This window comes from Hoplias malabaricus, chromosome 4 (genome assembly GCF_029633855.1).
Source record: "Hoplias malabaricus isolate fHopMal1 chromosome 4, fHopMal1.hap1, whole genome shotgun sequence".
Lineage (NCBI taxonomy): Eukaryota > Metazoa > Chordata > Actinopteri > Characiformes > Erythrinidae > Hoplias > Hoplias malabaricus.
This window is the reverse complement of record NC_089803.1, coordinates 19,837,030-19,861,154: the sequence shown is the minus strand read 5'-3', so window position 1 is coordinate 19,861,154 and position 24,125 is coordinate 19,837,030. Positions and strand designations below refer to the sequence as shown.

General features: G+C 36.4%; 1 protein-coding gene, 28 non-coding genes and 3 pseudogenes across 29 annotated transcripts in view; 1 reads left to right on the top strand and 31 right to left on the bottom strand.

Moving 5' to 3' along the window:
• Positions 1–1,041, top strand: part of glipr2 (GLI pathogenesis-related 2) — a 32,935-nt gene extending 31,894 nt beyond the window's left edge. Inside the window, exon 22 of the mRNA XM_066668767.1 lies at positions 79–1,041. Coding sequence (XP_066524864.1) covers positions 79–86 — 8 coding nt within the window. The 3' untranslated portion in view covers positions 87–1,041. The remainder of the gene's footprint in view (positions 1–78) is intronic.
• Positions 1,042–4,680: 3,639 nt separating this feature from the next.
• Positions 4,681–4,811, bottom strand: LOC136695961 (U4 spliceosomal RNA; annotated as a pseudogene).
• A 1,179-nt stretch (positions 4,812–5,990) lies between these two features.
• Positions 5,991–6,131, bottom strand: LOC136695876 (U4 spliceosomal RNA). Its single transcript, XR_010802463.1, has one exon. It is a non-coding gene; the product is annotated as a U4 spliceosomal RNA (small nuclear RNA).
• Positions 6,132–6,634: 503 nt separating this feature from the next.
• On the bottom strand, positions 6,635–6,775 carry LOC136695891 (U4 spliceosomal RNA). The gene has a single exon (XR_010802478.1). It is a non-coding gene; the product is annotated as a U4 spliceosomal RNA (small nuclear RNA).
• Positions 6,776–7,185: 410 nt separating this feature from the next.
• LOC136695927 (U4 spliceosomal RNA) lies at positions 7,186–7,326 on the bottom strand. Its single transcript, XR_010802510.1, has one exon. It is a non-coding gene; the product is annotated as a U4 spliceosomal RNA (small nuclear RNA).
• A 503-nt stretch (positions 7,327–7,829) lies between these two features.
• On the bottom strand, positions 7,830–7,970 carry LOC136695843 (U4 spliceosomal RNA). The gene has a single exon (XR_010802432.1). It is a non-coding gene; the product is annotated as a U4 spliceosomal RNA (small nuclear RNA).
• Positions 7,971–8,473: 503 nt separating this feature from the next.
• Positions 8,474–8,614, bottom strand: LOC136695828 (U4 spliceosomal RNA). Its single transcript, XR_010802418.1, has one exon. It is a non-coding gene; the product is annotated as a U4 spliceosomal RNA (small nuclear RNA).
• A 501-nt stretch (positions 8,615–9,115) lies between these two features.
• LOC136695827 (U4 spliceosomal RNA) lies at positions 9,116–9,256 on the bottom strand. Its single transcript, XR_010802417.1, has one exon. It is a non-coding gene; the product is annotated as a U4 spliceosomal RNA (small nuclear RNA).
• A 503-nt stretch (positions 9,257–9,759) lies between these two features.
• On the bottom strand, positions 9,760–9,900 carry LOC136695859 (U4 spliceosomal RNA). The gene has a single exon (XR_010802447.1). It is a non-coding gene; the product is annotated as a U4 spliceosomal RNA (small nuclear RNA).
• Positions 9,901–10,401: 501 nt separating this feature from the next.
• LOC136695806 (U4 spliceosomal RNA) lies at positions 10,402–10,542 on the bottom strand. The gene has a single exon (XR_010802397.1). It is a non-coding gene; the product is annotated as a U4 spliceosomal RNA (small nuclear RNA).
• Positions 10,543–10,952: 410 nt separating this feature from the next.
• On the bottom strand, positions 10,953–11,093 carry LOC136695930 (U4 spliceosomal RNA). Its single transcript, XR_010802513.1, has one exon. It is a non-coding gene; the product is annotated as a U4 spliceosomal RNA (small nuclear RNA).
• Positions 11,094–11,596: 503 nt separating this feature from the next.
• LOC136695858 (U4 spliceosomal RNA) lies at positions 11,597–11,737 on the bottom strand. The gene has a single exon (XR_010802446.1). It is a non-coding gene; the product is annotated as a U4 spliceosomal RNA (small nuclear RNA).
• Positions 11,738–12,238: 501 nt separating this feature from the next.
• Positions 12,239–12,379, bottom strand: LOC136695805 (U4 spliceosomal RNA). Its single transcript, XR_010802396.1, has one exon. It is a non-coding gene; the product is annotated as a U4 spliceosomal RNA (small nuclear RNA).
• Positions 12,380–12,789: 410 nt separating this feature from the next.
• LOC136695945 (U4 spliceosomal RNA) lies at positions 12,790–12,930 on the bottom strand. Its single transcript, XR_010802524.1, has one exon. It is a non-coding gene; the product is annotated as a U4 spliceosomal RNA (small nuclear RNA).
• A 412-nt stretch (positions 12,931–13,342) lies between these two features.
• On the bottom strand, positions 13,343–13,483 carry LOC136695925 (U4 spliceosomal RNA). Its single transcript, XR_010802508.1, has one exon. It is a non-coding gene; the product is annotated as a U4 spliceosomal RNA (small nuclear RNA).
• Positions 13,484–13,986: 503 nt separating this feature from the next.
• LOC136695826 (U4 spliceosomal RNA) lies at positions 13,987–14,127 on the bottom strand. Its single transcript, XR_010802416.1, has one exon. It is a non-coding gene; the product is annotated as a U4 spliceosomal RNA (small nuclear RNA).
• A 501-nt stretch (positions 14,128–14,628) lies between these two features.
• On the bottom strand, positions 14,629–14,769 carry LOC136695885 (U4 spliceosomal RNA). The gene has a single exon (XR_010802472.1). It is a non-coding gene; the product is annotated as a U4 spliceosomal RNA (small nuclear RNA).
• Positions 14,770–15,272: 503 nt separating this feature from the next.
• Positions 15,273–15,413, bottom strand: LOC136695856 (U4 spliceosomal RNA). Its single transcript, XR_010802445.1, has one exon. It is a non-coding gene; the product is annotated as a U4 spliceosomal RNA (small nuclear RNA).
• Positions 15,414–15,914: 501 nt separating this feature from the next.
• On the bottom strand, positions 15,915–16,055 carry LOC136695804 (U4 spliceosomal RNA). Its single transcript, XR_010802395.1, has one exon. It is a non-coding gene; the product is annotated as a U4 spliceosomal RNA (small nuclear RNA).
• A 410-nt stretch (positions 16,056–16,465) lies between these two features.
• On the bottom strand, positions 16,466–16,606 carry LOC136695929 (U4 spliceosomal RNA). Its single transcript, XR_010802512.1, has one exon. It is a non-coding gene; the product is annotated as a U4 spliceosomal RNA (small nuclear RNA).
• Positions 16,607–17,110: 504 nt separating this feature from the next.
• LOC136695918 (U4 spliceosomal RNA) lies at positions 17,111–17,251 on the bottom strand. Its single transcript, XR_010802502.1, has one exon. It is a non-coding gene; the product is annotated as a U4 spliceosomal RNA (small nuclear RNA).
• Positions 17,252–17,661: 410 nt separating this feature from the next.
• Positions 17,662–17,802, bottom strand: LOC136695960 (U4 spliceosomal RNA). Its single transcript, XR_010802538.1, has one exon. It is a non-coding gene; the product is annotated as a U4 spliceosomal RNA (small nuclear RNA).
• A 503-nt stretch (positions 17,803–18,305) lies between these two features.
• Positions 18,306–18,446, bottom strand: LOC136695803 (U4 spliceosomal RNA). The gene has a single exon (XR_010802394.1). It is a non-coding gene; the product is annotated as a U4 spliceosomal RNA (small nuclear RNA).
• A 410-nt stretch (positions 18,447–18,856) lies between these two features.
• On the bottom strand, positions 18,857–18,997 carry LOC136695928 (U4 spliceosomal RNA). The gene has a single exon (XR_010802511.1). It is a non-coding gene; the product is annotated as a U4 spliceosomal RNA (small nuclear RNA).
• A 504-nt stretch (positions 18,998–19,501) lies between these two features.
• LOC136695917 (U4 spliceosomal RNA) lies at positions 19,502–19,642 on the bottom strand. Its single transcript, XR_010802501.1, has one exon. It is a non-coding gene; the product is annotated as a U4 spliceosomal RNA (small nuclear RNA).
• A 410-nt stretch (positions 19,643–20,052) lies between these two features.
• Positions 20,053–20,193, bottom strand: LOC136695959 (U4 spliceosomal RNA). The gene has a single exon (XR_010802537.1). It is a non-coding gene; the product is annotated as a U4 spliceosomal RNA (small nuclear RNA).
• Positions 20,194–20,694: 501 nt separating this feature from the next.
• Positions 20,695–20,835, bottom strand: LOC136695884 (U4 spliceosomal RNA). Its single transcript, XR_010802471.1, has one exon. It is a non-coding gene; the product is annotated as a U4 spliceosomal RNA (small nuclear RNA).
• Positions 20,836–21,224: 389 nt separating this feature from the next.
• On the bottom strand, positions 21,225–21,385 carry LOC136695914 (U4 spliceosomal RNA; annotated as a pseudogene).
• A 501-nt stretch (positions 21,386–21,886) lies between these two features.
• Positions 21,887–22,027, bottom strand: LOC136695883 (U4 spliceosomal RNA). Its single transcript, XR_010802470.1, has one exon. It is a non-coding gene; the product is annotated as a U4 spliceosomal RNA (small nuclear RNA).
• A 389-nt stretch (positions 22,028–22,416) lies between these two features.
• On the bottom strand, positions 22,417–22,578 carry LOC136695912 (U4 spliceosomal RNA; annotated as a pseudogene).
• A 503-nt stretch (positions 22,579–23,081) lies between these two features.
• LOC136695802 (U4 spliceosomal RNA) lies at positions 23,082–23,222 on the bottom strand. The gene has a single exon (XR_010802393.1). It is a non-coding gene; the product is annotated as a U4 spliceosomal RNA (small nuclear RNA).
• Positions 23,223–23,633: 411 nt separating this feature from the next.
• On the bottom strand, positions 23,634–23,774 carry LOC136695934 (U4 spliceosomal RNA). Its single transcript, XR_010802517.1, has one exon. It is a non-coding gene; the product is annotated as a U4 spliceosomal RNA (small nuclear RNA).
• Positions 23,775–24,125: the final 351 nt, after the last annotated feature.

Here is a 24,125-nt window from a genome sequence, read left to right as displayed (position 1 = left end):
TATTTGTAAAGGGTTGTATTGTACACTGTGATTCTGTATTTGGAAACAAGATTTTTATGTTTCTGTTCATTTCTACAGGCAAATAAGAAGCCACCTGACCACCGATATACTTATATACATATGGATTTCATGAAACAATCTTTGCACATTTCTCTGGTAAACAGCTTATATTTGTAGTAACATTAAATCATTCTTGGTTGACTGAAAAACTAAACATTCCTAATCACATTTAATGATAAATTACCTTTGAAATACAGATATAATTAATATCTGTTATGCTTCACAATGAATTACTTCAACATAATTATGGCTATGCACTGCTTTTCTAAATTTCTGGTCTCTGCAGTTAAATCTTCACTTTAAGTATAGACTTTCCAACAATTTACTGTGGCTGGCAAATGTTCAATATTAGAAGAAAATACTGTATCTAAGTCTTGCTAGAGTTGCAGCATGCTCTAAGTGTTTTTAGAACTACCATTCTTACCCTGTGTGCCAGATATTCACATCATCATCATCTTTGCCGCTTAATCCATTTCAGGGCTGCGGTACAATCATTTAGTAAAATATGTGTTTACCCTTTGAGAGTATTTTAACAGGCTCAGCTCATATTATAATCCATTACCATTATAAGTGTGGTAGAAAAAATAGTATACATATAGTAAAGTGTATCTATATACTAGTTTACTAGTTGCAGTATAAAATAAAACTAAGATGTAAATTAGTTGTGTACTTAAAGTATACATTTAGAAACTTAAAAGTGGGCCAATTTAGTCCCAAGATGTACTGAATTATTACACTTACATGTTTACTTAGCTTAGTTGAATTTAGTCTATTTTTTTTTTTTGTTAAATGTTACTGCATCTTGGAGAGGAGAGTAATGTAATTTCAATCCTTTGTATGTCCTGTACATATGCAGAATTGACAATAAAACTCTCTTGACTTGACTTGACTTACTACTAGTACATTGATAGGGACATACACTTCAACTTTACTAAAATGTACTTAATAAAATGATATGTAACAAGATGCTATTAAAATATATTACAGTATAATTAAAAATTTACTGTTATTTTTTTCTGTGTCTAATTTTTTACCTTTTTGTAGCAATGATACACCAACAATTGCATATTATAACCGCTTTTTTAAATTTTAAAAGCATTTAAACCTTGCAATAACTAGTCATGACCAGTTTACACTGTTGATTAGATCCATCCTTGTTACATTTTGCTATGAAGTAAGTAGAACATAGGTAAAGGACATATGTCAAAATATAAGTGTATAAAATAAATGTGAAATATACATGAAACAAGACAAAAATATCTGTAGAGTAGAGCTAACAATCAATTTAAAAATATTAGCTTATTAATCATATAAGCTGTTGTGATTAATCATAGTGAATATTGTGCCTTCTTAGAATGAAGTTTTTAATAATATATATTTAAGTAAACAGATATAGGATATGTAAAAAAATAGAATCCACTTAAGATCAATAAATGGGAATTATTTATATACTAGTAATGCCCACTGATTTATAAATGTAATCATAAAAATAAAGGCAAAATGCTAGTACTCCCTTGTCCTTTTGAGAAGGAGATAAATAAGTTGTGTGATATGCATAACAACCTTGCGAGAGGAAAGCATTCTTCTTTTACTTTATTATATTATCTCAGTGGGGTTTTGATTTTTTTTATTTTAATTAGGGCCTCTTTATTTGCTGATTTTCTAGGAGAGCTTTAGCATTGGACACAAGTTTTAGTTAACATTACAGTGCAGCTCATGGCTAAAATATAGATTGCATGAGAGAGAGAGAGAGAGAGAAGGGTAAAAGTGAGTTAGTTATGATATTTAATACATATATCAGCATGAATAAAATGTGAACTTACATTCTGAAATCAACAGTAATGATATTGTGTTTACATTGCTAAATAAAACTGCTAATATGACACTAAACTCTGGAGAGTGAATTATAGGGGGAAGTTGTGGCACACTTTGGTTAAATTATTAGCTAGCATTAAAAAAATGCAAGAAATTCCTGCATTCTGTAATGTGTGTTAATGTGTTAATATATATAATACAGAGACAATAATATAATGTGCAAAAAACAGTACTGATAAACAGAAATGTGCAATGCAGAGATGACTTTGACTTCAAGTGCAAAATATGCAAAAAGGATGTGCAACATTGAGCAGGGTGCACTTTTTAGGTGTTAGTTATCAACGTCCGGTTAAGAACATCCTGTGTGATGAGTGAGAGTGTGTGTGTGTGTGTGTGTGTGTGTGTGTGTGTGTGTGTGTGTGCAATCTTAGGTAGTCCTAGATATTACTGTTCTAAATTTAGAGCCTGCATCACTTTTATGAAGAAGCTCCTCCTCATCCTTCCTGTATTTGCCTTCAGAGAGTGAAAGTACTTCCCTGATCACAACAGAGAGAAGAGTCCGTTGTTGAGATGGCTGAGGTCCTTCATAATCCTCTAGGCCTTGGGCTATCATTACAGACTTCAGGTGGTCAGTCAGAAAGCTTGGTCTGAAAGATGTGCTCAGTTGAACCCTCTGGGGAGGTCATTTGTCCTGCTTGGTGCTGTTCTCAAACCAGAATTTGATGTTCCCTGTGAGGGAGGATGACCTGATGTCCAGTTTTCCCAGGACAATCAAGTTTTTCAGGCCATGTCCTGGCATCCTGATTTATTTTTAAAATACGTACATTTGTCTCGTATTTTAGAAGCAGCAACACATTTCCAAAATATTAACAGAAAGAAATCAGCTAGAAATGTTATTTCAATTTCAGATTTCATTCATGCAGATAGGGTGTGTACACATTAAGCCCACAAAAATCATTTTTCAGGTGTATGTCATAGAGGTACCACTTTGAAAGGTCATATAGGTACCACTTTAAAACTACACATAAAGATTTATAAATAGTTTAAAGGTAGGGGCTGGTACACAGTTCTATACAGTGATAGCCCTATTCCACCAATGACTCCTGAGAACATGTATCCAAATGTTTGACTGGAACTGTATATTGACCTGATATATAATGGATATCTGAGAAAATGCATGTTTGCTATCATTTGAAAATATATGTATTAGTTTATGTACATTTTAGTATATAAGATAAAGTCTGGCCTGGGCTTAATTGATACAGAGGCACCAGTTTAGCCCACGTTTTCCAAATAAGCCTATGTCATTATTTATTGACAAAAAGAAAACATTTCATTCATTGTCTGTAACCGCATTTCCAGTTCAGAGTCAAGGTCAGTTCGGAGCCTACCTCGAATCATTGGGCACAAGGAGTGAACACACCCTGGAGGGGGCATCAGTCCTTCACAGGGTGACACAAACTCACACATTCACACCTAGGGACAATTTTGAGTCACCAATCCACCTACCAACATGTGTTTTTGGACCGTGCACTTTGTAGTGTGTAGCCTGCTCCCTCTCTCTCTGTAGGTTGGAATGTACCCGGTTCATGTGTTTGCTCTGTGTATCATTACAAGCCGAAGCTCTTAGAAATAAAGCAGGTTTGTTTTGTTAAACTCAAGCCTTTTCTTGAGCCCCTACACTTGACAATCAGTCTGACAAAGCTAACGTCCATTCAGTGTCAGTCTTATAGCTGAACAGTACGTGGTTTTTCTTTGCTCAGGATTTACTCATGGTACTTGTAATTTTTCTAAATCCCTCTATCATTATATCATATGGGACAAAGCTATGTTTTTATTCTGTGTAATTTTCATATCCTTGTATCAAAATGTGGTTACTTAAGAATTATTTAATTTTGTACAACATAAAGTCAAATTTTTCTTGAAAAGGGCTCAGTTTGTGTGTGTTTCTAGGACTGTGTTTGGAGTGACACCATGCTCGTTGGTCAGAGCTCTGCATTGATTATGTTTCTCTGCTGTTCACACACTCAGCAGGATGGCTCCGAACTCTGCAACATATACACAGTATTATATCTCACTCCGATCTAACTCACAAAGAGTAAACAATCACCCTGTCATGACTCTGACTGTTTACTGGTGGCTCTGGCGCTGTATTAAGCCACAGTGATGATCCCACTGATGATCCTTAGTTCCCTTGAGTCAGAAAAAAGGTGCTGTACAAGTACACTGTGGTCACTAAAGGTAAAGAAAGTGTGAATGTAACTTTTAAAGATACAACAGTGGATTTAAAATCCAGTTTTGTTTCCTAAAAGCTACATTACATTACATTCTCATCTCCAGAAAGAGTGGTGAATATTTGTCAGCTTTCATTACACTATGTAATATAATATGTAAAAAAAAAAAGTCCTGATAATGAAACTTGGAGTATAAAATCAACAGAACTTTAAAATCTGCAATATGGTACTTATGTACCTAACTAAGGGAATTAAATATGTAACCTTGATGATACCTCCACACTGGCAGTTTTTCTGAGAATATACAGATTGGCAGTGCTGACATGTGTGGTCAAGTAACCGTTTGAACTACAAGTGTTGACCCACATACAGCAGATACCAGCTTGGATCTACTTCCAAATGGCTTATTATCTGCACAAAACTAAAAACATAGAAAAAAAAATCTATAACTTACCCCAACTAGATGGAACATTCAACTAACTTAAATCTCATTAGCAATCAAAAAAACACTAAAATACAACACAGCATACAAGACAGACACCATAAGCTCTCAAACGTAAACAATATCTAGTCTCAAATGAAGTTCTCAAAAATTGCCAAGACCGACTATATTTCAAGTCATTCAAATAGAATGTTGGGCTAAATTTTCAACCAGCAGTAATCACGTCTCAGATTAACCTCATAGACTACTAAAAAAATGTTAGAAACTAGTGATGTGTCGGTCGCAAAAGAACCGGTTCAAAGAGCCGGCTCTTGTAAGTGAACGATGAGAGCCGGTTCCCGTCTGAGACCGAGCCAATTTTTTCTAAGGCTTGTCATTCAACCAATCAGAGAACAATAAGCAAAGGTACCAATCAGCGAACAACAAGCAAGCTCCAACCCTCCAACCCTCCAAGCTGAGACACTTGGTTTTCCTGAATGCCAATCCGCCTTCCAAAAAATAGTTGAACAAAATGTTAAATCAGTTAAATGTTTGTTGACAGTTGTTTTGCACTTTGCAGAGTATTTGTTTATCTTATTACCCAGAAATGGATGATTATTTAATTTAATAAGCTATTTTGTAATACCTACCTTTTGGGTTCCATTGGCCTTACTTCAGAGTTTACAAGTGATTCTTTATTAAGATGTTTAAATACAAATCCAGTTATTTATACAATTGAACGCGTGAGTACAATCAGTAAATTATTACAAGACAAACAATTGGCCATTGCAACACTACTTATGTTTAATATTGAACAACAACATTTTGCCCATATAGTCACGTAAGATGTGGGTAATAATGTTCCGTACCAATGGAAATAAGTTGTAAAACAAAGAACCATTTAGGGAGCCAGAAAAACCGAGCAAAAAGAACCAAAAAGAGCAGAAGTTGCCATCACTACTAAAAATGACCACAAGCACAAAGGCACACATTTTGTCCTGAGAACTTCAGGGATGGTGACCAATTCTGCAGTATATGCAAATGAGATCAACTGGGATTTGGGTCAGATCCCACCTGGTCGAAAATCTGTGCAACAACACATATTACCTTACTTATGACCACTACTCAGATTCACCTCAGAGTATGATTTTGCTACTGCAAAAGACCACTGGAACTGACCCCTAAAATATCAACACAAATGCTGTGGTCACTAAGATTAACATATGTAAATAAGCCGATTTGAGCTTAGATCTTGTCTCAAGTGGGCAATTATATGTACAAAACTGAATATCAAAACAGTAACAGAAGAAAAGGCAGAAATCTAAGTAAACTACCACAAAATCATTTTTGTTTTACATAAAACTTACACTAAAAAAAACAATAAATCATCAGAAACTACCATCAGTTAACACTGCATACAAAACAGACAGCATAATATTTTTTTCATAAACAATATCTAGTCTCAAGCGAGACTATCAAAAATTGCCAAGGCTGACTATATTTCAAGTCATCCCAGCAGGGTATTGGGTAAAGTTTTCAAACAGCAATAATCACGTCTCGGATTAACCTCATAGACTACGATATTGCCTCTGCGAAAGAATGCTAGAAACGACCACAAGCACAAAGGCACACATTTTGTCCTGAGAACTTCAGGGATGGTGACCAATTCTGCAGTATATGCAAATGAGATCAACTGGGATTTGGGTCAGATCCCACCTGGTCGAAAATCTGTGCAACAACACATATTACCTTACTTATGACCACTACTCAGATTCACCTCACAGAGTATGATTTTGCTACTGCAAAAGACCACTGGAACTGACCCCTAAAATATCAACACAAATGCTGTGGTCACTAAGATTGACATATGTAAATAAGCCGATTTGAGCTTAGATCTAGTCTCAAGTGGGCAATTATATGTACAAAACTGAATATCAAAACAGTAACAGAAGAAAAAGCAGAAATCTAAGTAAACTACCACAAAATCATTTTTGTTTTACATAAAACTTACACTAAAAAAAGCAATAAATCATCAGAAACTACCATCAGTTAACACTGCATACAAAACAGACAGCATAATATTTTTTTCATAAACAATATCTAGTCTCAAGCGAGACTATCAAAAATTGCCAAGGCTGACTATATTTCAAGTCATCCCAGCAGGGTATTGGGTAAAGTTTTCAATCAGCAATAATCGCGTCTCAGATTAACCTCATAGACTACGATATTGCCTCTACAAAAGAATGCTAGAAATGACCACAAGCACAAAGGCACACATTTTGTCCTGAGAACTTCAGGGATGGTGACCAATTCTGCAGTATATGCAAATGAGATCAACTGGGATTTGGGTCAGATCCCACCTGGTCGAAAATCTGTGCAACAACACATATTACCTTACTTATGACAACTACTCAGATTCACCTCAGAGTATGATTTTGCTACTGCAAAAGACCACTGGAACTGACCCCTAAAATATCAACACAAATGCTGCGGTCACTAAGATTGACATATGTAAATAAGCCGATTTGAGCTTAGATCTAGTCTCAAGTGGGCAATTATATGTACAAAACTGAATATCAAAACAGTAACAGAAGAAAAAGCAGAAATCTAAGTAAACTACCACAAAATCATTTTTGTCTTACATAAAACTTACACTAAAAAAAAACAATATCAAAAATTGCCAAGGCTGACTATATTTCAAGTCATCCCAGCAGGGTATTGGGTAAAGTTTTCAATCAGCAATAATCGCGTCTCAGATTAACCTCATAGACTACGATATTGCCTTTGCAAAAGAATGCTAGAAATGACCACAAGCACAAAGGCACACATTTTGTCCTGAGAACTTCAGGGATGGTGACCAATTCTGCAGTATATGCAAATGAGATCAACTGGGATTTGGGTCAGATCCCACCTGGTCGAAAATCTGTGCAACAACACATATTACCTTACTTATGACCACTACTCAGATTCACCTCACAGAGTATGATTTTGCTACTGCAAAAGACCACTGGAACTGACCCCTAAAATATCAACACAAATGCTGTGGTCACTAAGATTAACATATGTAAATAAGCCGATTTGAGCTTAGATCTAGTCTCAAGTGGGCAATTATATGTACAAAACTGAATATCAAAACAGTAACAGAAGAAAAAGCAGAAATCTAAGTAAACTACCACAAAATCATTTTTGTTTTATATAAAACTTACACTAAAAAAAACAATAAATCATCAGAAACTACCATCAGTTAACACTGCATACAAAACAGACAGCATAATATTTTTTTCATAAACAATATCTAGTCTCAAGCGAGACTATCAAAAATTGCCAAGGCTGACTATATTTCAAGTCATCCCAGCAGGGTATTGGGTAAAGTTTTCAATCAGCAATAATCACGTCTCGGATTAACCTCATAGACTACGATATTGCCTCTGCGAAAGAATGCTAGAAACGACCACAAGCACAAAGGCACACATTTTGTCCTGAGAACTTCAGGGATGGTGACCAATTCTGCAGTATATGCAAATGAGATCAACTGGGATTTGGGTCAGATCCCACCTGGTCGAAAATCTGTGCAACAACACATATTACCTTACTTATGACCACTACTCAGATTCACCTCACAGAGTATGATTTTGCTACTGCAAAAGACCACTGGAACTGACCCCTAAAATATCAACACAAATGCTGTGGTCACTAAGATTGACATATGTAAATAAGCCGATTTGAGCTTAGATCTAGTCTCAAGTGGGCAATTATATGTACAAAACTGAATATCAAAACAGTAACAGAAGAAAAAGCAGAAATCTAAGTAAACTACCACAAAATCATTTTTGTTTTACATAAAACTTACACTAAAAGAAACAATAAATCATCAGAAACTACCATCAGTTAACACTGCATACAAAACAGACAGCGTAATCTTTTTTTCATAAACAATATCTAGTCTCAAGCGAGACTATCAAAAATTGCCAAGGCTGACTATATTTCAAGTCATCCCAGCAGAGTATTGGGTAAAGTTTTCAATCAGCAATAATCGCGTCTCGGATTAACCTCATAGACTACGATATTGCCTCTGCGAAAGAATGCTAGAAACGACCACAAGCACAAAGGCACACATTTTGTCCTGAGAACTTCAGGGATGGTGACCTATTCTGCAGTATATGCAAATGAGATCAACTGGGATTTGGGTCAGATCCCACCTGGTCGAAAATCTGTGCAACAACACATATTACCTTACTTATGACAACTACTCAGATTCACCTCAGAGTATGATTTTGCTACTGCAAAAGACCACTGGAACTGACCCCTAAAATATCAACACAAATGCTGCGGTCACTAAGATTGACATATGTAAATAAGCCGATTTGAGCTTAGATCTAGTCTCAAGTGGGCAATTATATGTACAAAACTGAATATCAAAACAGTAACAGAAGAAAAAGCAGAAATCTAAGTAAACTACCACAAAATCATTTTTGTTTTACATAAAACTTACACTAAAAAAAACAATAAATCATCAGAAACTACCATCAGTTAACACTGCATACAAAACAGACAGCGTAATCTTTTTTTCATAAACAATATCTAGTCTCAAGCGAGACTATCAAAAATTGCCAAGGCTGACTATATTTCAAGTCATCCCAGCAGAGTATTGGGTAAAGTTTTCAATCAGCAATAATCGCGTCTCGGATTAACCTCATAGACTACGATATTGCCTCTGCGAAAGAATGCTAGAAACGACCACAAGCACAAAGGCACACATTTTGTCCTGAGAACTTCAGGGATGGTGACCTATTCTGCAGTATATGCAAATGAGATCAACTGGGATTTGGGTCAGATCCCACCTGGTCGAAAATCTGTGCAACAACACATATTACCTTACTTATGACCACTACTCAGATTCACCTCACAGAGTATGATTTTGCAACTGCAAAAGACCACTGGAACTGACCCCTAAAATATCAACACAAATGCTGTGGTCACTAAGATTGACATATGTAAATAAGCCGATTTGAGCTTAGATCTAGTCTCAAGTGGGCAATTATATGTACAAAACTGAATATCAAAACAGTAACAGAAGAAAAAGCAGAAATCTAAGTAAACTACCACAAAATCATTTTTGTTTTACATAAAACTTACACTAAAAAAAACAATAAATCATCAGAAACTACCATCAGTTAACATTGCATACAAAACAGACAGCGTAATCTTTTTTTCATAAACAATATCTAGTCTCAAGCGAGACTATCAAAAATTGCCAAGGCTGACTATATTTCAAGTCATCTCAGCAGGGTATTGGGTAAAGTTTTCAATCAGCAATAATCGCGTCTCGGATTAACCTCATAGACTACGATATTGCCTCTGCGAAAGAATGCTAGAAACGACCACAAGCACAAAGGCACACATTTTGTCCTGAGAACTTCAGGGATGGTGACCTATTCTGCAGTATATGGAAATGAGATCAACTGGGATTTGGGTCAGATCCCACCTGGTCGAAAATCTGTGCAACAACACATATTACCTTACTTATGACAACTACTCAGATTCACCTCAGAGTATGATTTTGCTACTGCAAAAGACCACTGGAACTGACCCCTAAAATATCAACACAAATGCTGCGGTCACTAAGATTGACATATGTAAATAAGCCGATTTGAGCTTAGATCTAGTCTCAAGTGGGCAATTATATGTACAAAACTGAATATCAAAACAGGAACAGAAGAAAAAGCAGAAATCTAAGTAAACTACCACAAAATCATTTTTGTTTTACATAAAACTTACACTAAAAAAAACAATAAATCATCAGAAACTACCATCAGCTTACATTGCATACAAAACAGACAGCGTAATCTTTTTTTCATGAACAATATCTAGTCTCAAGCGAGACTATCAAAAATTGCCAAGGCTGACTATATTTCAAGTCATCCCAGCAGGGTATTGGGTAAAGTTTTCAATCAGCAATAATCGCGTCTCGGATTAACCTCATAGACTACGATATTGCCTCTGCGAAAGAATGCTAGAAACAACCACAAGCACAAAGGCACACATTTTGTCCTGAGAACTTCAGGGATGGTGACCTATTCTGCAGTATATGCAAATGAGATCAACTGGGATTTGGGTCAGATCCCACCTGGTCGAAAATCTGTGCAACAACACATATTACCTTACTTATGACAACTACTCAGATTCACCTCAGAGTATGATTTTGCTACTGCAAAAGACCACTGGAACTGACCCCTAAAATATCAACACAAATGCTGCGGTCACTAAGATTGACATATGTAAATAAGCCGATTTGAGCTTAGATCTAGTCTCAAGTGGGCAATTATATGTACAAAACTGAATATCAAAACAATAACAGAAGAAAAAGCAGAAATCTAAGTAAACTACCACAAAAGCATTTTTGTTTTACATAAAACTTGCACTAAAAAAAAACAATATCAAAAATTGCCAAGGCTGACTATATTTCAAGTCATCCCAGCAGAGTATTGGGTAAAGTTTTCAATCAGCAATAATCGCGTCTCAGATTAACCTCATAGACTACGATATTGCCTCTGCAAAAGAATGCTAGAAATGACCACAAGCACAAAGGCACACATTTTGTCCTGAGAACTTCAGAGATGGTGACCAATTCTGCAGTATATGCAAATGAGATCAACTGGGATTTGGGTCAGATCCCACCTGGTCGAAAATCTGTGCAACAACACATTTTACCTTACTTATGACCACTACTCAGATTCACCTCACAGAGTATGATTTTGCTACTGCAAAAGACCACTGGAACTGACCCCTAAAATATCAACACAAATGCTGCGGTCACTAAGATTGACATATGTAAATAAGCCGATTTGAGCTTAGATCTAGTCTCAAGTGGGCAATTATATGTACAAAACTGAATATCAAAACAGTAACAGAAGAAAAAGCAGAAATCTAAGTAAACTACCACAAAATCATTTTTGTTTTACATAAAACTTACACTAAAAAAAACAATAAATCATCAGAAACTACCATCAGTTAACACTGCATACAAAACAGACAGCGTAATCTTTTTTTCATAAACAATATCTAGTCTCAAGCGAGACTATCAAAAATTGCCAAGGCTGACTATATTTCAAGTCATCTCAGCAGGGTATTGGGTAAAGTTTTCAATCAGCAATAATCGCGTCTCGGATTAACCTCATAGACTACGATATTGCCTCTGCGAAAGAATGCTAGAAACGACCACAAGCACAAAGGCACACATTTTGTCCTGAGAACTTCAGGGATGGTGACCTATTCTGCAGTATATGGAAATGAGATCAACTGGGATTTGGGTCAGATCCCACCTGGTCGAAAATCTGTGCAACAACACATATTACCTTACTTATGACAACTACTCAGATTCACCTCAGAGTATGATTTTGCTACTGCAAAAGACCACTGGAACTGACCCCTAAAATATCAACACAAATGCTGCGGTCACTAAGATTGACATATGTAAATAAGCCGATTTGAGCTTAGATCTAGTCTCAAGTGGGCAATTATATGTACAAAACTGAATATCAAAACAGGAACAGAAGAAAAAGCAGAAATCTAAGTAAACTACCACAAAATCATTTTTGTTTTACATAAAACTTACACTAAAAAAAACAATAAATCATCAGAAACTACCATCAGCTTACATTGCATACAAAACAGACAGCGTAATCTTTTTTTCATGAACAATATCTAGTCTCAAGCGAGACTATCAAAAATTGCCAAGGCTGACTATATTTCAAGTCATCCCAGCAGGGTATTGGGTAAAGTTTTCAATCAGCAATAATCGCGTCTCGGATTAACCTCATAGACTACGATATTGCCTCTGCGAAAGAATGCTAGAAACAACCACAAGCACAAAGGCACACATTTTGTCCTGAGAACTTCAGGGATGGTGACCTATTCTGCAGTATATGCAAATGAGATCAACTGGGATTTGGGTCAGATCCCACCTGGTCGAAAATCTGTGCAACAACACATATTACCTTACTTATGACAACTACTCAGATTCACCTCAGAGTATGATTTTGCTACTGCAAAAGACCACTGGAACTGACCCCTAAAATATCAACACAAATGCTGCGGTCACTAAGATTGACATATGTAAATAAGCCGATTTGAGCTTAGATCTAGTCTCAAGTGGGCAATTATATGTACAAAACTGAATATCAAAACAATAACAGAAGAAAAAGCAGAAATCTAAGTAAACTACCACAAAAGCATTTTTGTTTTACATAAAACTTGCACTAAAAAAAAACAATATCAAAAATTGCCAAGGCTGACTATATTTCAAGTCATCCCAGCAGAGTATTGGGTAAAGTTTTCAATCAGCAATACTCGCGTCTCAGATTAACCTCATAGACTACGATATTGCCTCTGCAAAAGAATGCTAGAAATGACCACAAGCACAAAGGCACACATTTTGTCCTGAGAACTTCAGAGATGGTGACCAATTCTGCAGTATATGCAAATGAGATCAACTGGGATTTGGGTCAGATCCCACCTGGTCGAAAATCTGTGCAACAACACATTTTACCTTACTTATGACCACTACTCAGATTCACCTCACAGAGTATGATTTTGCTACTGCAAAAGACCACTGGAACTGACCCCTAAAATATCAACACAAATGCTGCGGTCACTAAGATTGACATATGTAAATAAGCCGATTTGAGCTTAGATCTAGTCTCAAGTGGGCAATTATATGTACAAAACTGAATATCAAAACAGTAACAGAAGAAAAAGCAGAAATCTAAGTAAACTACCACAAAATCATTTTTGTCTTACATAAAACTTACACTAAAAAAAAACAATATCAAAAATTGCCAAGGCTGACTATATTTCAAGTCATCCCAGCTGGGTATTGGGTAAAGTTTTCAATCAGCAATAATCGCGTCTCAGATTAACCTCATAGACTACGATATTGCCTCTGCAAAAGAATGCTAGAAATGACCACAAGCACAAAGGCACACATTTTGTCCTGAGAACTTCAGGGATGGTGACCAATTCTGCAGTATATGCAAATGAGATCAACTGGGATTTGGGTCAGATCCCACCTGGTCGAAAATCTGTGCAACAACACATATTACCTTACTTATGACCACTACTCAGATTCACCTCACAGAGTATGATTTTGCTACTGCAAAAGACCACTGGAACTGACCCCTAAAATATCAACACAAATGCTGTGGTCACTAAGATTAACATATGTAAATAAGCCGATTTGAGCTTAGATCTAGTCTCAAGTGGGCAATTATATGTACAAAACTGAATATCAAAACAGTAACAGAAGAAAAAGCAGAAATCTAAGTAAACTACCACAAAATCATTTTTGTTTTACATAAAACTTACACTAAAAGAAACAATAAATCATCAGAAACTACCATCAGCTAACACTGCATACAAAACAGACAGCGTAATCTTTTTTTCATAAACAATATCTAGTCTCAAGCGAGACTATCAAAAATTGCCAAGGCTGACTATATTTCAAGTCATCCCAGCAGAGTATTGGGTAAAGTTTTCAATCAGCAATAATCGCGTCTCGGATTAACCTCATAGACTACGATATTGCCTCTGCGAAAGAATGCTAGAAACGACCACAAGCACAAAGGCACACATTTTGTCCTGAGAACTTCAGGGATGGTGACCTATTCTGCAGTATATGCAAATGAGATCAACTGGGATTTGGGTCAGATCCCACCTGGTCGAAAATCTGTGCAACAACACATATTACCTTACTTATGACAACTACTCAGATTCACCTCAGAGTATGATTTTGCTACTGCAAAAGACCACTGGAACTGACCCCTAAAATATCAACACAAATGCTGCGGTCACTAAGATTGACATATGTAAATAAGCCGATTTGAGCTTAGATCTAGTCTCAAGTGGGCAATTATATGTACAAAACTGAATATCAAAACAGTAACAGAAGAAAAAGCAGAAATCTAAGTAAACTACCACAAAATCATTTTTGTTTTACATAAAACTTACACTAAAAAAAACAATAAATCATCAGAAACTACCATCAGTTAACACTGCATACAAAACAGACAGCGTAATCTTTTTTTCATAAACAATATCTAGTCTCAAGCGAGACTATCAAAAATTGCCAAGGCTGACTATATTTCAAGTCATCCCAGCAGAGTATTGGGTAAAGTTTTCAATCAGCAATAATCGCGTCTCGGATTAACCTCATAGACTACGATATTGCCTCTGTGAAAGAATGCTAGAAACGACCACAAGCACAAAGGCACACATTTTGTCCTGAGAACTTCAGGGATGGTGACCTATTCTGCAGTATATGCAAATGAGATCAACTGGGATTTGGGTCAGATCCCACCTGGTCGAAAATCTGTGCAACAACACATATTACCTTACTTATGACCACTACTCAGATTCACCTCACAGAGTATGATTTTGCAACTGCAAAAGACCACTGGAACTGACCCCTAAAATATCAACACAAATGCTGTGGTCACTAAGATTGACATATGTAAATAAGCCGATTTGAGCTTAGATCTAGTCTCAAGTGGGCAATTATATGTACAAAACTGAATATCAAAACAGTAACAGAAGAAAAAGCAGAAATCTAAGTAAACTACCACAAAATCATTTTTGTTTTACATAAAACTTACACTAAAAAAAACAATAAATCATCAGAAACTACCATCAGTTAACACTGCATACAAAACAGACAGCGTAATCTTTTTTTCATAAACAATATCTAGTCTCAAGCGAGACTATCAAAAATTGCCAAGGCTGACTATATTTCAAGTCATCTCAGCAGGGTATTGGGTAAAGTTTTCAATCAGCAATAATCGCGTCTCGGATTAACCTCATAGACTACGATATTGCCTCTGCGAAAGAATGCTAGAAACGACCACAAGCACAAAGGCACACATTTTGTCCTGAGAACTTCAGGGATGGTGACCTATTCTGCAGTATATGGAAATGAGATCAACTGGGATTTGGGTCAGATCCCACCTGGTCGAAAATCTGTGCAACAACACATATTACCTTACTTATGACAACTACTCAGATTCACCTCAGAGTATGATTTTGCTACTGCAAAAGACCACTGGAACTGACCCCTAAAATATCAACACAAATGCTGCGGTCACTAAGATTGACATATGTAAATAAGCCGATTTGAGCTTAGATCTAGTCTCAAGTGGGCAATTATATGTACAAAACTGAATATCAAAACAGGAACAGAAGAAAAAGCAGAAATCTAAGTAAACTACCACAAAATCATTTTTGTTTTACATAAAACTTACACTAAAAAAAACAATAAATCATCAGAAACTACCATCAGCTTACATTGCATACAAAACAGACAGCGTAATCTTTTTTTCATGAACAATATCTAGTCTCAAGCGAGACTATCAAAAATTGCCAAGGCTGACTATATTTCAAGTCATCCCAGCAGGGTATTGGGTAAAGTTTTCAATCAGCAATAATCGCGTCTCGGATTAACCTCATAGACTACGATATTGCCTCTGCGAAAGAATGCTAGAAACAACCACAAGCACAAAGGCACACATTTTGTCCTGAGAACTTCAGGGATGGTGACCTATTCTGCAGTATATGCAAATGAGATCAACTGGGATTTGGGTCAGATCCCACCTGGTCGAAAATCTGTGCAACAACACATATTACCTTACTTATGACAACTACTCAGATTCACCTCAGAGTATGATTTTGCTACTGCAAAAGACCACTGGAACTGACCCCTAAAATATCAACACAAATGCTGCGGTCACTAAGATTGACATATGTAAATAAGCCGATTTGAGCTTAGATCTAGTCTCAAGTGGGCAATTATATGTACAAAACTGAATATCAAAACAATAACAGAAGAAAAAGCAGAAATCTAAGTAAACTACCACAAAAGCATTTTCGTTTTACATAAAACTTGCACTAAAAAAAAACAATATCAAAAATTGCCAAGGCTGACTATATTTCAAGTCATCCCAGCAGAGTATTGGGTAAAGTTTTCAATCAGCAATAATCGCGTCTCAGATTAACCTCATAGACTACGATATTGCCTCTGCAAAAGAATGCTAGAAATGACCACAAGCACAAAGGCACACATTTTGTCCTGAGAACTTCAGAGATGGTGACCAATTCTGCAGTATATGCAAATGAGATCAACTGGGATTTGGGTCAGATCCCACCTGGTCGAAAATCTGTGCAACAACACATTTTACCTTACTTATGACCACTACTCAGATTCACCTCACAGAGTATGATTTTGCTACTGCAAAAGACCACTGGAACTGACCCCTAAAATATCAACACAAATGCTGTGGTCACTAAGATTGACATATGTAAATAAGCCGATTTGAGCTTAGATCTAGTCTCAAGTGGGCAATTATATGTACAAAACTGAATATCAAAACAGTAACAGAAGAAAAAGCAGAAATCTAAGTGAACTACTACAAAATCATTTTTGTTTTACATAAAACTTACACAAAAAAAAAACAATAAATCATCAGAAACTACCATCAGTTAACACTGCATACAAAACAGACGGCGTAATCTTTCTTTCATAAACAATATCTAGTCTCAAGCGAGACTATCTAAAATTGCCAAGAGTGACTATATTTCAAGTCATCCCAGCAGGGTATTGGGTAAAGTTTTCAATCAGCAATAATCGCGTCTCAGATTAACCTCATAGACTACGATATTGCCTCTGCAAAAGAATGCTAGAAATGACCACAAGCACAAAGGCACACATTTTGTCCTGAGAACTTCAGGGATGGTGACCAATTCTGCAGTATATGCAAATGAGATCAACTGGGATTTGGGTCAGATCCCACCTGGTCGAAAATCTGTGCAACAACACATATTACCTTACTTATGACAACTACTCAGATTCACCTCAGAGTATGATTTTGCTACTGCAAAAGACCACTGGAACTGACCCCTAAAATATCAACACAAATGCTGCGGTCACTAAGATTGACATATGTAAATAAGCCGATTTGAGCTTAGATCTAGTCTCAAGTGGGCAATTATATGTACAAAACTGAATATCAAAACAGTAACAGAAGAAAAAGCAGAAATTTAAGTAAACTACCACAAAATCATTTTTGTTTTACATAAAACTTACACTAAAAAAAAACAATATCAAAAAATGCCAAGGCTAACTATATTTCAAGTCATCCCAGCAGGGTATTGAGTAAAGTTTTCAATCAGCAATAATAGCGTCTCAGATTAACCTCATAGACTACGATATTGCCTCTGCAAAAGAATGCTAGAAATGACCACAAGCACAAAGGCACACATTTTGTCCTGAGAACTTCAGGGATGGTGACCAATTCTGCAGTATATGCAAATGAGATCAACTGGGATTTGGGTCAGATCCCACCTGGTCGAAAATCTGTGCAACAACACATATTACCTTACTTATGACCACTACTCAGATTCACCTCACAGAGTATGATTTTGCTACTGCAAAAGACCACTGGAACTGACCCGTAAAATATCAACACAAATGCTGTGGTCACTAAGATTAACATATGTAAATAAGCCGATTTGAGCTTAGATCTAGTCTCAAGTGGGCAATTATATGTACAAAACTGAATATCAAAACAGTAACAGAAGAAAAAGCAGAAATCTAAGTAAACTACCACAAAATCATTTTTGTTTTACATAAAACTTACACTAAAAAAAACAATAAATCATCAGAAACTACCATCAGTTAACACTGCATACAAAACAGACAGCATAATATTTTTTTCATAAACAATATCTAGTCTCAAGCGAGACTATCAAAAATTGCCAAGGCTGACTATATTTCAAGTCATCCCAGCAGGGTATTGGGTAAAGTTTTCAATCAGCAATAATCGCGTCTCGGATTAACCTCATAGACTACGATATTGCCTCTGCGAAAGAATGCTAGAAACAACCACAAGCACAAAGGCACACATTTTGTCCTGAGAACTTCAGGGATGGTGACCTATTCTGCAGTATATGCAAATGAGATCAACTGGGATTTGGGTCAGATCCCACCTGGTCGAAAATCTGTGCAACAACACATATTACCTTACTTATGACAACTACTCAGATTCACCTCAGAGTATGATTTTGCTACTGCAAAAGACCACTGGAACTGACCCCTAAAATATCAACACAAATGCTGCGGTCACTAAGATTGACATATGTAAATAAGCCGATTTGAGCTTAGATCTAGTCTCAAGTGGGCAATTATATGTACAAAACTGAATATCAAAACAATAACAGAAGAAAAAGCAGAAATCTAAGTAAACTACCACAAAAGCATTTTTGTTTTACATAAAACTTGCACTAAAAAAAAACAATATCAAAAATTGCCAAGGCTGACTATATTTCAAGTCATCCCAGCAGAGTATTGGGTAAAGTTTTCAATCAGCAATAATCGCGTCTCAGATTAACCTCATAGACTACGATATTGCCTCTGCAAAAGAATGCTAGAAATGACCACAAGCACAAAGGCACACATTTTGTCCTGAGAACTTCAGAGATGGTGACCAATTCTGCAGTATATGCAAATGAGATCAACTGGGATTTGGGTCAGATCCCACCTGGTCGAAAATCTGTGCAACAACACATTTTACCTTACTTATGACCACTACTCAGATTCACCTCACAGAGTATGATTTTGCTACTGCAAAAGACCACTGGAACTGACCCCTAAAATATCAACACAAATGCTGTGGTCACTAAGATTGACATATGTAAATAAGCCGATTTGAGCTTAGATCTAGTCTCAAGTGGGCAATTATATGTACAAAACTGAATATCAAAACAGTAACAGAAGAAAAAGCAGAAATCTAAGTGAACTACCACAAAATCATTTTTGTTTTACATAAAACTTACACAAAAAAAAAACAATAAATCATCAGAAACTACCATCAGTTAACACTGCATACAAAACAGACGGCGTAATCTTTCTTTCATAAACAATATCTAGTCTCAAGCGAGACTATCTAAAATTGCCAAGAGTGACTATATTTCAAGTCATCCCAGCAGGGTATTGGGTAAAGTTTTCAATCAGCAATAATCGCGTCTCAGATTAACCTCATAGACTACGATATTGCCTCTGCAAAAGAATGCTAGAAATGACCACAAGCACAAAGGCACACATTTTGTCCTGAGAACTTCAGGGATGGTGACCAATTCTGCAGTATATGCAAATGAGATCAACTGGGATTTGGGTCAGATCCCACCTGGTCGAAAATCTGTGCAACAACACATATTACCTTACTTATGACAACTACTCAGATTCACCTCAGAGTATGATTTTGCTACTGCAAAAGACCACTGGAACTGACCCCTAAAATATCAACACAAATGCTGCGGTCACTAAGATTGACATATGTAAATAAGCCGATTTGAGCTTAGATCTAGTCTCAAGTGGGCAATTATATGTACAAAACTGAATATCAAAACAGTAACAGAAGAAAAAGCAGAAATTTAAGTAAACTACCACAAAATCATTTTTGTTTTACATAAAACTTACACTAAAAAAAAACAATATCAAAAAATGCCAAGGCTAACTATATTTCAAGTCATCCCAGCAGGGTATTGAGTAAAGTTTTCAATCAGCAATAATAGCGTCTCAGATTAACCTCATAGACTACGATATTGCCTCTGCAAAAGAATGCTAGAAATGACCACAAGCACAAAGGCACACATTTTGTCCTGAGAACTTCAGGGATGGTGACCAATTCTGCAGTATATGCAAATGAGATCAACTGGGATTTGGGTCAGATCCCACCTGGTCGAAAATCTGTGCAACAACACATATTACCTTACTTATGACCACTACTCAGATTCACCTCAGAGTATGATTTTGCTACTGCAAAAGACCACTGGAACTGACCCCTAAAATATCAACACAAATGCTGTGGTCACTAAGATTGACATATGTAAATAAGCCGATTTGAGCTTAGATCTAGTCTCAAGTGGGCAATTATATGTACAAAACTGAAGATCAAAACAGTAACAGAAGAAAAAGCAGAAATCTAAGTAAACTACCACAAAATCATTTTTGTTTTACATAAAACTTACACTAAAAAAAACAATAAATCATCAGAAACTACCATCAGTTAACACTGCATACAAAACAGACAGCGTAATCTTTTTTTCATAAACAATATCTAGTCTCAAGCGAGACTATCAAAAATTGCCAAGGCTGACTATATTTCAAGTCATCTCAGCAGGGCATTGGGTAAAGTTTTCAATCAGCAATAATCGCGTCTCGGATTAACCTCATAGACTACGATATTGCCTCTGCGAAAGAATGCTAGAAACAACCACAAGCACAAAGGCACACATTTTGTCCTGATAACTTCAGGGATGGTGACCTATTCTGCAGTATATGCAAATGAGATCAACTGGGATTTGGGTCAGATCCCACCTGGTCGAAAATCTGTGCAACAACACATATTACCTTACTTATGACAACTACTCAGATTCACCTCAGAGTATGATTTTGCTACTGCAAAAGACCACTGGAACTGACCCCTAAAATATCAACACAAATGCTGCGGTCACTAAGATTGACATATGTAAATAAGCCGATTTGAGCTTAGATCTAGTCTCAAGTGGGCAATTATATGTACAAAACTGAATATCAAAACAGTAACAGAAGAAAAAGCAGAAATGTAAGTAAACTACCACAAAACCATTTTTGTTTTACATAAAACTTACACTAAAAAAAACAATATCAAAAATTGCCAAGGCTGACTTTATTTCAAGTCATCCCAGCAGGGTATTGGGTAAAGTTTTCAATCAGCAAAAATCGCGTCTCAGATTAACCTCATAGACTACGATATTGCCTCTGCAAAAGAATGCTAGAAATGACCACAAGCACAAAGGCACACATTTTGTCCTGAGAACTTCAGGGATGGTGACCAATTCTGCAGTATATGCAAATGAGATCAACTGGGATTTGGGTCAGATCCCACCTGGTCGAAAATCTGTGCAACAACACATTTTACCTTACTTATGACCACTACTCAGATTCACCTCAGAGTATGATTTTGCTACTGCAAAAGACCACTGGAACTGACCCCTAAAATATCAACACAAATGCTGTGGTCACTAAGATTGACATATGTAAATAAGCCGATTTGAGCTTAGATCTAGTCTCAAGTGGGCAATTATATGTACAAAACTGAAGATCAAAACAGTAACAGAAGAAAAAGCAGAAATCTAAGTAAACTACCACAAAATCATTTTTGTTTTACATAAAACTTACACTAAAAAAAACAATAAATCATCAGAAACTACCATCAGTTAACACTGCATACAAAACAGACAGCGTAATCTTTTTTTCATAAACAATATCTAGTCTCAAGCGAGACTATCAAAAATTGCCAAGGCTGACTATATTTCAAGTCATCTCAGCAGGGCATTGGGTAAAGTTTTCAATCAGCAATAATCGCGTCTCGGATTAACCTCATAGACTACGATATTGCCTCTGCGAAAGAATGCTAGAAACAACCACAAGCACAAAGGCACACATTTTGTCCTGATAACTTCAGGGATGGTGACCTATTCTGCAGTATATGCAAATGAGATCAACTGGGATTTGGGTCAGATCCCACCTGGTCGAAAATCTGTGCAACAACACATATTACCTTACTTATGACAACTACTCAGATTCACCTCAGAGTATGATTTTGCTACTGCAAAAGACCACTGGAACTGACCCCTAAAATATCAACACAAATGCTGCGGTCACTAAGATTGACATATGTAAATAAGCCGATTTGAGCTTAGATCTAGTCTCAAGTGGGCAATTATATGTACAAAACTGAATATCAAAACAGTAACAGAAGAAAAAGCAGAAATGTAAGTAAACTACCACAAAACCATTTTTGTTTTACATAAAACTTACACTAAAAAAAAACAATATCAAAAATTGCCAAGGCTGACTTTATTTCAAGTCATCCCAGCAGGGTATTGGGTAAAGTTTTCAATCAGCAATAATCGCGTCTCAGATTAACCTCATAGACTACGATATTGCCTCTGCAAAAGAATGCTAGAAATGACCACAAGCACAAAGGCACACATTTTGTCCTGAGAACTTCAGGGATGGTGACCAATTCTGCAGTATATGCAAATGAGATCAACTGGGATTTGGGTCAGATCCCACCTGGTCGAAAATCTGTGCAACAACACATTTTACCTTACTTATGACCACTACTCAGATTCACCTCACAGAGTATGATTTTGCTACTGCAAAAGACCACTGGAACTGACCCCTAAAATATCAACACAAATGCTGTGGTCACTAAGATTGACATATGTAAATAAGCCGATTTGAGCTTAGATCTAGTCTCAAGTGGGCAATTATATGTACAAAACTGAATATCAAAACAGTAACAGAAGAAAAAGCAGAAATCTAAGTAAACTACCACAAAATCATTTTTGTTTTACATAAAACTTACACTAAAAAAAACAATAAATCATCAGAAACTACCATCAGTTAACACTGCATACAAAACAGACAGCGTAATCTTTTTTTCATAAACAATATCTAGTCTCAAGCGAGACTATCAAAAATTGCCAAGGCTGACTATATTTCAAGTCATCCCAGCAGGGTATTGGGTAAAGTTTTCAATCAGCAATAATCGCGTCTCGGATTAACCTCATAGACTACGATATTGCCTCTGCGAAAGAATGCTAGAAACAACCACAAGCACAAAGGCACACATTTTGTCCTGAGAACTTCAGGGATGGTGACCTATTCTGCAGTATATGCAAATGAGATCAACTGGGATTTGGGTCAGATCCCACCTGGTCGAAAATCTGTGCAACAACACATATTACCTTACTTATGACAACTACTCAGATTCACCTCAGAGTATGATTTTGCTACTGCAAAAGACCACTGGAACTGACCCCTAAAATATCAACACAAATGCTGCGGTCACTAAGATTGACATATGTAAATAAGCCGATTTGAGCTTAGATCTAGTCTCAAGTGGGCAATTATATGTACAAAACTGAATATCAAAACAGTAACAGAAGAAAAAGCAGAAATCTAAGTAAACTACCACAAAATCATTTTTGTTTTACATAAAACTTACACTAAAAAAAAAACAATATCAAAAATTGCCAAGGCTGACTATATTTCAAGTCATCCCAGCAGGGTATTGGGTAAAGTTTTCAATCAGCAATAATCGCGTCTCAGATTAACCTCATAGACTACGATATTGCCTCTGCAAAAGAATGCTAGAAATGACCACAAGCACAAAGGCACACATTTTGTCCTGAGAACTTCAGGGATGGTGACCAATTCTGCAGTATATGCAAATGAGATCAACTGGGATTTGGGTCAGATCCCACCTGGTCGAAAATCTGTGCAACAACACATATTACCTTACTTATGACAACTACTCAGATTCACCTCAGAGTATGATTTTGCTACTGCAAAAGACCACTGGAACTGACCCCTAAAATATCAACACAAATGCTGCGGTCACTAAGATTGACATATGTAAATAAGCCGATTTGAGCTTAGATCTAGTCTCAAGTGGGCAATTATATGTACAAAACTGAATATCAAAACAGTAACAGAAGAA